Below are 12,869 nucleotides of genomic sequence, written 5' to 3' on the forward strand. Positions count from 1 at the left end.
GATGAAGCTCATGTAGTGTCCAAAAACACGTCCTTTGTTCCCAAACACAGGCATTCTCTGCACTTCCCCTCTTCAGTTGTGCTTTGCCAGCTCCCTGGGGCATTTCAGCATATATTTTCATGCCCTGCTTTATATGCTTCTTTTACAAGTGAGAAGAGTTTAGAAGCTCAATTTCTTTTTACTGGAAATGAAGGTTCTCAAGCAGAACTTCTATTTCAGGTGCTGAGGTTGAGAGGAGGTGAAAAAAGAAAACAAACATGCAAGGGCTTGCCAGATTGTGACTATTACACAGTACCTCTTCAGTGGAGGCACTAAGATGCTCAGCCTGGTCCTTGTTACAAAGGGAATCTTTCTAACAATGGCAGCTCAAAAAAACCCAACATCAAAAGGAATAAAACCCCAAGAAAAGGCAATGTGCAACTCAAATCACACCTCTGTCATAATCTGGCATTAACTGATACAGTGCTGGCCATCTGTGGAAGGAAAAATTACAAAATTCACCCAGGGTGAGGAAGAGGTAGGTGGATGTGTTTGGTTTAGAACAGCACAGTGCCACTGTTACCCGGCAAAGCCCTTGTTCACTACATTTTCATCAATGCCTAAAGCAGAAATTGAAGGTAAGTATCAAGGACATAAACACACCAGATTCCCACAGAGCAGTATCTCAGACTGAGGTACATGCAACTGAGATCAGGCAACGAGGTAAAACCAACAGAACAAGCTTTTCTCACGATAGTCATTATAGTTTAAAAAAAATAAAAGTAATGTCCCTTCACATCCACTAAACAGCTGATTTCATTACTCATTCAAACAGCACTGTGGCCCTGTCACTACTAGTACACAGCACTCCAGCCTTGACCTGCCTACCTTTGGCACAACCCTACTACTAAATCATGCTACTAGAGCATAACTCAGCACACAGTATGTAAGTCTTGAGAAGGTACCAGAAAATTATAAAACCCACAGAGAACAAGCAGTGGTACATGCAACCATAATGCAAGATAAAAGAGGGGCTGTTTTTTCAGTAGTGTGCATACTTGTCTTACTTTGAGACAGAAAATGGAGTGTTACAACCAAAATACACAAAGCAGGGGATGAGTGTGTATGTTGCAATTAATTACTGCCCTTTGAAGACAGCTTTGTTACATTTTATCACAAATATTTACTGACTCTGAAGACATTAGCCTGAAACAGATTTCATTTTTGGAAACAACACGTAGGTGGCAATGCTGCTTGCTATCCAACCTAAGACCAATTATCTTTTTAGAGATGCACGGCAGAAAGGTGAAACAGAATTGCAGTACTACCCTGCAGATGGGCTTTCATAATCCTGGAACTCCTGATGAAGTTGCCCCTGCTCTATAGTCTCACAGTTTGATTTTACAGAGACATGGGCTTGCATAGAGTGGGAATGAGTGCAATGAAATAATAGTTTCACTAATGTAAAACAGTTGAAGAGGAACATACCACCTTCAGAAAAAAAACCCACAACCATCAAACAAAAAAACCCCACACATTAAACAAAGACATATCTAAAAATGTTCTAATGGAGAGGAAAACTGAACACACATTCCTTCCTCCTATACTAAATAGGAAATTACGGATTTAACCAACCAGCAATTGTTATGAAGAAAGCAGGACAGTTGTACCCTCTGTACTAGATATAACTAAGTGTTCACCAAAAATGGAATAATTACTGCAAACTATGTAATAAGGGACTCAGGAAAACAATCATCTCATTCGATGTGCTCTTGTCTTGCAAAGGTCTAAACAGCTCTCTGGAAAATGAAGCAGGGTTACAGATCAAGTCACAGTAGCAGAAAGTGGACTTTTTGCAATGTCCAGTAACATGGTGTTCTGGGCAGAGTACAGCAAATGGTACAGCAGAAACTTTGCTGCCCCAGTGAGAGGAAACCAGAGGAGCTACATTGTATCACTTCTAAATCCAAAGCACTGCTGCATTCCAGTCTGAATACATAAGTTAGATCAATTTATTGAAACAAACAGAGCTGCCAGGCCCTCATGCCCTGCATACCCATGACTCCCACTGGCTGAAATGGGAGTGCTGCATCTATTCAAAGAGTGCATCCCCCAACCATTATCTGCTATGTTCATAAAAACAAAAGCCATGAGAAACAGATTCTGAAAGTCTGAAGGATGCATGTAGAAGTATTTGGAAAATAAAAATTAAAATCAGCAGCATCTACAAATACATTGTCATTATTATTCTGCACCCATCTTATGTAATTAGGAATCTTAGATGCATGCCTTCTACACACACAATGTGAAAGCAATTTATCAGCCTGTCCTATTCCTATTGAAGCTAGGCTTTGGTAAAAAAGACAGGGAAAAACAAGGTACAAAAATTCTAATACACTAAAGCAAAATATACTCATTTATCCCACAAATTACTTGATTTAGGAGGTGCCTTTCAGTGGAAGGGAGGCCTTCTACCAACCAGGAGGTAGTTGTGGTTTTATGTATCCTAATGCAACTTTCTAAAGAAGAGTTTTAAAACTGTTCTATCAAGGCTTCCTTGAATTTTCTTTCTGTTGCAAAATAGAAGCAACCACGACTGACAGCACAAGACCAGTTTGCCTGGAGAAACAGAGCACTGCTCCTGAAAAACAAACAAACCAGCCCCAACCCTCTAAAGCAGGACCACCACACATACACCAGCAGTACAAACAATTGAGCACTAGTGGCTCACAAGTGCTGTCTAGACAACCAACCAACCTTTTCTTGATACAGCTTGTGAAGCCAGTTAGAACATTCCTGCTCATCTTCTGGGACTTCCTCTAGTGGAATCCGCCTGCCAATGGTAAACAAGAGAAATTCAAGAATATTAAATACTTCGGCTCCCATGAACAGCACTTACATTACACAGATTATCAATCTGACAGGAGACTCAACTCCATATTCCACCTTTTTTTAATCTGTGGTAACAGATTCCAGACCAGCAAAGCACAGTTTGCTTCTAGAAACCTTCGGTTTTCAGATGTATCTGAAATTGAGAGATTTAGATTTCTGAAATAGCAATGCATATATGTCTGAGCTCACTAGAGCCACCTTCCAGATAGAGGTTTGCAATTTTCTGCTTTCAAACAAAGGTTTTGAATTAACCAATTTCTTACCCCACCTGTGGGGTTCAAGCCTGCGTTTAATCAGCAAGATATGAGAGATTAAAACCAAACTATTCTTATACCTATGGTAAAGCAATCTAGTACTAACATTTCCCATTTCTATAATTTTTGTTACGCACAGCATGGTTGGAAAATTTCCAGCAAAACAGCTCCTATCACTGAAAAACCCTTTCTTGACAAAACAAAGATTTCATCACATTACATGAATTTTGCTCACTAATCCTGCAACAGAAAAAAAGAAAAATCCCCTTGTCATCCTCATTTAGGTATGCTAATAGCAATACTTAACAATTTCACATTTTTCAATATAGCATATATGGTAACTAACATCCATTAAGAGCAACATCAAATTAACCTCGTTCAGCACAAGAAAGAGCACTTTTACAGTCAGGATACTCCTGTTTGCAGTTAATAAACTAAGAGGTATAATAATACTGGTTTGTTCCTTTATTTAAGAAAGTCATAAGATGACAAACATTAGACATCAACACGATTTAAGCAGAGACTTAACAAGAGCATCCAAATTTTGCAAACTTCTCCTGAGTGCAACACCTGCAGCACTTCAATAAGCAAATATGGAAGACGGAAGAACATCTGTAATGGGCCCTAATTAATTGCCAAAACAAATTTTGCCATGAGGTTTACCATTTACCATGTCTGTAAGAGCTTTTCAGGAAGCTCAGGACAGAAGAGCAAATAGCTGACCTTAGTAGTTGTGAACAGCACTCTCCATGCTCTGCCAGACTGACTTGCAGCAGGCTGCAAGGGCATAAAGGGAGACATAGTAAGATGCACACCTCTGCAATGTTGGAGGAATGGCCCAGGCAGGTAGGGGCAGTTACTTCTCCATGAACACATGGCTAGCCAGGCCATGTACACCAAACAAAAGCCTGTTAGGCTGATCTACCTATGAGACCCAAGTGGGGACGCAACTTCATATTGCACCCATGAGGAATCAAAAGAAAATTTTCTTTTACCCTTGGGCAAAGTAGTTCTGAAGAATTTTTTTTTTTTTCAAACAGGCAGAAGAAGAAAAGGTCACCCTACTCCACTTGACATTGGTACCCAAGATAAAATAATTGGACTAGCCAATTATAGCTATAAAGGAGTTATGACAAACTTGTGGGATCACTTCTAGGCTCCTATGCTCCAACCCTAAACCACCACATACCCTGAGTGCCTGCAGCACGGGTGCTGCTGGTAGAACCTAGCATGGGAATAAGGGCTTTGGAACTGGCCCTTTTCCATGAGGATTATGGGAAAACCTTTGGGGTATTCATCACTTATAGAAACATTTATGATACAGAATCCAGGCAATTTTCTTTTCATTTAAAATACCCCTTCTTGGCAGGGAGGGAACAGCAGTCAAATACATTAACAACTACATCAAGCAGAGATAGGAACAGCCCTGGGCCTGACCTCCACCTGAGTGGGAACTGTTGAGGCAGACAGGTGTAAAGCCACTCCATCTGAATACTTAGCAGGTATTTGGTATTCTGACCAAGTGAGTGAAAAGAGGCCCCACTGTTATTGCTGAGCTGACAAAAAGACACAAAAGTGAATAAGAAAATAACAAAAAAATCCTGCAGACATTCATAGGGTCCTCAGATATTTAGAGCCACAGGACTTTACAGGAAACCCTTCCCATCCCATATGAGATTTATCTGCAGTTGTGTGAAGCCAGGTTGGTAGAGATTTGCTATCCATTATGTACTCAAAAATACTTCCTTATTTGTGCAATTGTTATTGCAAGCACACATTCCTGTATGGCAAAAAGGAATTAAAATATGGATTACTTGCCTTACATACAAATCTGCATGATATTTCTTTCCATTTAGAACACCCAGCAATGTTGGATTCTCGTTATTTCTAAAATTGAGAGTAGAATCATAGACTGCAGAAACTACAAGAAAAGAAACAAGTTATGTTATTACTGTAGAATGGAAATAAGTCATTCTCTCTCAGACAAGTAGCATATTTAAATATGAAGTAATTAGCAATAGCACCACAGTTTGAGCTGTCACCAAAGCAATGACAATGGAATATTCAACATGCAGGTTTTATGATGCCAAATAACCAGTGACCCTTTCAGGAACTGCACCAGTAGAATAGAATGGTTTGCTCTCCACCCTTGTCTAGATGTTGGGACACAGGGAGCACAGTTACAGTTTCTGTTAGTTAATACACCTAGGACATCCTACGAACCAAATGGCTTAAAAACTATTAGCATTCTCAACTCACTGTGAATGACACATCTCCCCTCCAAATCTGTGTAAATAACCAGGCACATACACACTTCAGTATTGACTAAGAATGGGTAAAGTGTGTGAGGCACATCCCACAGCAAGAGGGCTTAATGCAACTATGAATCACAGTGGCTCAAAACACCCTCCCCTTCACCTTCATTACTTGATAACTGAGGCACTTGCTATACAGCAAAGGCAGAGACACAGTAACAGACCACATCCTGTGCGAGCTGGGTTGCTGCTATGAAGATGCGCAGCAGTGAGAGATATAACATACAAGTTTCACAGCCAAGCTTTAAGCCTTGAGAAAACACTTTCTGCAGTTCAGGACTGTGTGTAACAGTAAAAGTATTTGCAATGGTTGTTCATAGTTTAACTAGACAACATTGACAAGTAGTTTCTACAGAAATAGTGCTCACTGCTTAAAACCACATAAAGTGTTTCAAAAAAGTTTCTCTGAAGACATCCTGAGAGACACTATTTTCCTGGTGTCACAAAACTATTAGATAGCAATTTGTTCTCTTGACACTGAAACCAATCGCGTATTGTGGTAGGAACACTACGGTCAATGCCAGCCACAAAACTGATTTTTTTTTTATCACAAAAGCGACTAACATAACACTTCACATGCGTTGTGAAGTGTTGTGAACCTAAACGTTTTAGGTTTTCTGCTCTGAAGTTTTGCAGTAACAAACACTGAGATAGATGAACTATTGTGAGAGCTCCTGACCCACCTAGGAAAGCCTTTTATTAGACAGATTTGCTTTTCGTTTTGAAACCTCTTTAGCTGTAAGAGATAAATATAGCTTGGTCACAACATTCACCCCCCGAAACTCACCACATCATTTGTTATTGCAAAAAAGAATTCATAGCGCAAAACAGAACAGCCTGGCTTCGGCTCTGCACGGAAATCCTGAGAGCAGAGGCCAAACCACTGTCACTGATGCAGACTATATCCTTCATTAACAACTCTACTCTTTTTCTACTACAGTTGGGTTTTTATCCCAAACTCAAAACTACAACACGTAAGTGAAAATCTACTTCGAGCACACTACTCTTGTTGTGCAATGTAAGAAGTAAATTGTATTTTGAATAAACTACCTCCCTCAATTTTTAAGCTGCTTAGTGTAGAAGGATTTTACTAATCTACTCTAATTTACTAATCCTATGTAATTGAAAAAAGACAAGAGCACAATTTGATTTACACAGGGTAAGCTTCTCAGTTTATTCTTTAATAGCCTGAGTTTGTTCTAATGACAAAAGGAACACAATAAGGGAAAGTATGATGCACACAGCACTTGTAAGACACCTACATTTGAGTTTTTATATGGATTGGGTGCTTGTTCAGACATACTGGAAGATGCTTCCCTTGTTCTGAAAAAACTCCTGCAGAATTGGTCAGGAACATCTGTATGTGCTGATAACACAGAGCTTTTCCCCACTCCAAGGCAAAACCAAAAAAAAAACAAACCCAAATCCAATCCAGATTTTAACCAGTCTGTAACTTGATATTCAGTACAGTCCTTTTTTAATATCGCACTGAAATCTTTCGGTGCAAAGCAGTGCTAAATCCAAGACAATGACAGCGTATGCAGGCGCAAACAGACCTCTGTCATATCCAGATAGAAAATAAGACTTAAGCTTTTCCATTTTGTAAGCTCAGAAGAACAACAGTAGACATGTCAAAGAAAAAGACTGCACAGAATTAAAACCTGCCAGAAAGCTTCCACAGCCAAAGCAGCACTAGCATGCTGTGTGACACACTGGGGTTGTTTTTCATTAAAAGTGTATTTCATAATTACATAATTAGAACTGCGTATCTCATGACTGTCTCATCTGAAAGCTGAAGAGTCCAGAAATTTCACGCTTTAAACCTAGTAAAAAACCCAACTCTACAGTACCTTGACAGCATCACAACTGTTTCACTCTCAGACTAATTTGGGCCATGTTGGAGAAGTTTTGTTTCAATTGCAAAATCAAATGCCTTCTCAAATGAGTTATCTTGAAACATGTTTTTAATTAAAACCCAAACACAGTTCAGTATTTGGAAGCCTTTTCAACGGCTCAGAACAGATCCTAACTGAAAACAACATTTTTCCAGCTACACTGCTATTTTCTGACAAATAAGGCTGGGTTTTTTGTTCTGTTTTCTAATCTCTGTCCAGGTTTTGTTTTTGTTTTTTTTTTTTATATATCTTCAACTTTTGGTTCCTCATACAGCATTCTGACAGAGACATATATATTTGAGAATTTAAGATTTAATTTCAACCCAAGAAATTAACTCTCTGGAGAGGATTTTTCTTACTTCATCTGTCCTCTTGTATTTCACACATTATTTTGTGAGCATGGTGGATTATGCCAGAACAATCACATGACAAATGGGCAACAAGTATGCCCACAGATTTATACTAGCCCCTCATTATCTGAAGTGAAGACTGCTTGGAAAGAGAGAGGAAGAGACAGTGGAGTTCACTGTGCTGGTGGTACAACAGCCACCTTGACACAATCCTTCAACATTTAATTGCTCTTGGTCAAAAATCACTCATCCTCTTAAAATTAGTACCTTGCTCAGGAGGATGACCAGGAACTTCAGTCAACATTGAAACAAAAAAAAAATCCCATCATTGCAAGACCCCCAAACACTGTCATATTGAACTACACAAGCCCATCATCCTGGAATTTATTCTCACACATTGCCTCTTGGACAGTAGTTCCCAGCAGACACAATTGGAGGAAAAGGCTGGCAACTTAGAGTTATCTACAATCCATCATGAGGCACATCTTTAAATGTATGTCTTAACTAAATAAATACAGCTGAAAGGAACTGCCTGATATACAGCCAGGCAATAAAAGTAACAGTTAAATATATCTTCTGCAATATTTATGACATTTATTTTTAATGTAAGTAATGGATGAGAGTTTTATAAACAGATCTGTATTTTCATTTGCTTCCATGAACAGTATAGGCAGCAAACTCAGAAACCTAACACCAAGTTATTAAGACAGCAAACAGCTTCTAGTAATGAAGTTCCTGGGGACTGTGTCTGTACTAACAAACTGGTAGAGATGGCCACTGATGAAAATATCAAAACAAGTTCAAAAAAAGTATTAAGAGCACTCCTTTAAGAATCAAACTGTGTGAAGAGATATGAATTTGTGAAAGCAAGTCTCTGAAGAGAAAAGAATTCCATTATCACTTATAAAAGAAACTAGTTAGGAGGAAAGGTTCTTTTCTTGTTATTTTGTGTGAAAGGTATTTTTATCTTGCGCTTATTCTGACAATATGGAAGCAGTTTCCCATGTATGCACATTAAACTCCTTCTGAAGCTAAGTTTTCCAAAACAGACGGACTTGTCAGGTTGTCACCAATACCTGTTTCCAACATACGGAACTAGCGCATCAGGTAGCATCAAGAGTTGACACAAAATTTTGAAAAGGACCATTTTGTGCTTGAATTACAGCTACAGCCACAGAAACCAGCATCCACCCATCCTATAGTACTAAAGCCTCACAGGCTGAATCACACCCTTGTCAGAAAGGAGGAACAAATAACAGAGGAAAAGGAAATGTTGACATCTTTGTTACACCCAGCTTGGAACTGGATCCAAACCATTTGGTTTGCCTTCAATGCTATGTCATGCTGCAGCTATCTCCCTTACGCATTCCAGCCAGGCCCACCATCCCTTGCGGAAGAGCAGGAGTGCATTAGCCTAAGTGGGAGGCCCCAGAATAGGCTCAGGCAGCACTCAGAACCAGTCTCACACTTTCAGATACATATATATATATACCCCACTGCAGACTTGGCCACCAAAATGGGTGTGAATAGCGCCACATGGGATAGGTCAGCCTGCAAGAGTCATTCTTGTAGGTTGCTAGTCATGTGACTGAAGTTATGAACATCTGTTTGTTGCCATTGCTGTTTCTGCAGAACAGCAATTCAGCAGTCACACCAATGCTGTTTGTTAGAAGTAATTTGAGGCTGTAATAGAGGGACACAGTCACTGGCAGGTCTGCATTATAAGGCAGAGCATAACAAGGAAACTTAGGGGATTTACAGTGAACAAGTCAAAAAGTACTTTTATACAAGGTAAATATTCAAAACAAAAATCTCCCAAATTATTACAGCATACAGCCTCTGCATATATTGACACCTGCATGTAACTGCTTATAATGTGGGTATAAAATGTCCGTGCAGGTTAACAGAGATAAGTGGTCAAACCCTATCAGTATACAGGCAAGAAAGGAGCAATTTCTAGACAGAACTTACATTTCTAGATTATGAACTTTCAAAACAGACTTTTATCACATTCTCTATCCAAAAAAACATTTCCAGACTTCCTTATTACCTGTACATATGAATGTTACAAGGAGCTCTGTTTACAAAAGCCTTTCAAATACTCTTCACATGTACCCCTTGTCTCTAAAGAAGACAAACATTATTGTAACCCACACAGTAGATCTTATTATCCCACTCTCATTGCAAAAAGTGACAAGGCAGATAAAGCAACATACCCAGTAGATTCTGCAACACCAGTCTGGGGTCATCAGCTGTTTCCCTCAGGTATGTTTTTTCAACAAAAACTATGAGAAGTTGTGACTCTGTGCTTCTTCTTGAACCCTCAAAGGGAAATATTACTTTCTTATTAGCTGTACCTTGTTTGATCTAGCAAGTCACAGCTTCTGGATTGATAGCAACATACACTTCTCTAAGTATGTACGTAATCCAGAAATTACAGGCTTCTTTTTCTGAAGGTATTTCAAATATTCAGGATCCTAAGAAGCTTTACTGTACTGTACCACATGAATGCCCAAAACATTTTATAAAGCTCACTCGTGTTCCTAAAAATGTTTCCTTTTGAAACATTTTCCCATGAATCAACTACTTGTCCACAATCATAACGTGTTTTGCTTGCTTTACTGACAGTAGTGAAAAGAAAAAAAGCACCAAAATAACCTGTCCCTGATTCCCAGCTCAGGCATTGAAGGTCACAAAGTTTTGACTCAGCTCTTCTTCAGTGCCGTCTACTTACCCCCACTCTCAGCAGAACAGTTGCCTATATTCAAAAGGGAAGGTTAAACTGTGCCCCTAAGGGCATTGCTGGATACTGCAAATAACTTACCTCTTTTCCACATATCAGAAAAGATCCAACCTATGCTGCCCATTCTGGGGACGGGAAGTTGTGGATGCCTGACAAGCTACAGTAGTGATACCATCTACATGACTTGCAAGAGGACATGTAGAATTAAAATAACAGAGAGCAAGACAGCTGATTTCAAAGCTTTTTTTATTTTTTAAAGCAGCTATCCCAGATATGCCACATGAAGACATATCTTCAAAGACAAAAGAGGTTTTGACATTAACTTCTGTCAAACTAGAACATTCTCTTTCTGAACCACTAACCACTTTGTCTTTCTTACGTATCAGCCTTCTAAACAACACACAAATCTATCAAACCCCAAAGATACTGTAGCACTATGGCTAATTAGCACTGTCTTTCCTTTGCCCATGAAGTATACAGCAGAAAACTTTGGTGGATTTTATTAGTCAAAGAAAATCACTTCAGAGGTATGTGTGTCATGTTCTTACTGATGTTACTTTAGAGCTGGCAAATGCAAGTACTCTTACCCAGCTCCACAAAGAAACTAAAGAGCGTGTTTATACAGAAATTTAAAGCAGAATAGATTTTGAAATGGTACTGAGGCAGACATTTACTAGAAGAGAATATTTAAGACACACTGCTTCAGATTCTCTAGTGATGGGTTAGCTTCATTTAGAACAGGACTGCTTAGTAAATACTAAGAAATACTGCCCTTTGACAAGAGGTACAAAATACGCAACCTGAGAGCCCCCAATACAGAGTCACAGCAACAGAAACCAAAACAAAAACAGGGTAAAAGAATTCCAAACCAAACAAAAAAAACCCCAAACCAAAGCCCCAACAAAAAACCAACACACACACACAAAAAACCAAAACAACCAAACCACAACAATAACAAAAGCCACACACACAAAAAAACAACACAACAACCAAAAAATCCACCAAGGTGCCCCAGGACTTTGTTAGTAAAACCTAATCTTTAATTTTTGCAGGCTAGTGGAAGAAAAGTCAGAAAGGCTCCCAAGGCTTTTCTGTTATAACACATACTACAGGGAAAGGAAGAGCAAAGTGACAGCAGTTACATGAAATAACCATTTAGCATTGTTCCGTGTGACTTTCCTTACCTACATTTCTCAAACACTGCACGGTGACTGCAAATCCTTTCGTTCGTGGCAGTAGGTGGTATTTGAGCTTGGGCAGGCCTTTGGCTTCAGCTACCTGCATGCTAATCTGGTGCTTCTGTTCTGTGAACCTTGTGCCCTCGCAATGAATTAGGAACTAAAACCAAGAGAGAACTACAGTTAGACAGCAGCTCATGTCTTCTGTATCTGTCTGACCAGAGGAGCCTCTAATTCGCACCACCACCGCCCAAATGAACACTGCTAGCAGGGACACCTCCAGCCAAATCCACATTTAGCCAATTTAATTGCCCTGGAGTCTCAACTGCCCCCACCCACCTAACTTGCCATCCTCTGGTTTAAACTCTACCCTTTAGGCTTTAACATCTGCTCTGCTACTTGCTATCAGAATGACTTGATTTCTCTAAATGAGTCACTCCATCTTTAATAAGAGATTAGAAAACACTCAAAACATAGCTCCTGTTGCAAATCTCTCACTGATGATGTAGAGTTTGAGTGTCATGGTATCTAAACCTTGGTAACTGTCTAAACCAAACATATTTCTAAGAAATGCGTCAGTGCCCAGCCTGCTTCCCATCACTTCAACCTGCTTGTTTTCCCCCACTTCAACCTGCTTGCTATCACTACTGCATCAGGACTCCTGACAACTGCAGACAGTAACTATGATGCCAGCAACAGAACTGGTAAGAGATGCATGGCAGTAGATGCAGGACAACTGAAAGCCTCATTCCCTTATGAGTGAAAGTGCTCAAACATGAACAATTATAATTTTGCCACTGGCAGGCAAGGGAGAAGAACAGACAGATCTTTGGAGATTAACCACTTGCTCATCTGCTTTCTGCCAAGCTTGAATGTAAACTAACATGTCAGACAGCACTGCCAAATTGCACAAGCTAAGTCTTCATAACCCACAGCAAAGATTTAGCCAACAAAGAAAGACTTTAGAAAACTAGCCAAGCAGCCAGCTTCAGTTCCAGCTCATCAGTAAAAGAACATTTTTATTCATGTATCACACACATAATGTTAAACAGTCAGATGAAACATAAGAAACTGAAGAGAAAATCCTTCTGGTCTGTCTTTCTACCTTCCCAGGTGGTATTGCTGTGCATTTTGACATTATGTCACCATACACAGGCAAATTATATCTCCACACTGCAGTAACGCCAGATGTACATTAACAACTGTATGTCTCTCATTACAGATATAGCTCCTTCTTAGTAATCCCCCTACAACAGCATATAA

General features: G+C 39.5%; 1 protein-coding gene across 3 annotated transcripts in view; it reads right to left on the bottom strand.

Annotated features, from left to right (window-relative positions):
- AGPAT4 (1-acylglycerol-3-phosphate O-acyltransferase 4) overlaps nt 1-12,869 on the bottom strand; it is an 87,520-nt gene that overhangs the window by 12,207 nt on the left and 62,444 nt on the right. For 2 of the 3 annotated variants that reach the window (XM_031049852.2, XM_034061116.1), the window contains exons 5-8: nt 11,617-11,766; nt 9,902-10,007; nt 4,944-5,046; nt 2,737-2,812 (exon numbers count right to left, since the gene is read on the bottom strand). In XM_031049852.2, coding sequence (XP_030905712.1) covers nt 2,737-2,812; nt 4,944-5,046; nt 9,902-10,007; nt 11,617-11,766 — 435 coding nt within the window. Of the gene's footprint in view, nt 1-2,736; nt 2,813-4,943; nt 5,047-9,901; nt 10,008-11,612; nt 11,767-12,869 lie in introns of all 3 variants that reach the window. The other variant, XM_005150117.3, reaches the window with a different exon arrangement.

This window comes from Melopsittacus undulatus, chromosome 3 (genome assembly GCF_012275295.1).
Source record: "Melopsittacus undulatus isolate bMelUnd1 chromosome 3, bMelUnd1.mat.Z, whole genome shotgun sequence".
NCBI lineage: Eukaryota > Metazoa > Chordata > Aves > Psittaciformes > Psittaculidae > Melopsittacus > Melopsittacus undulatus.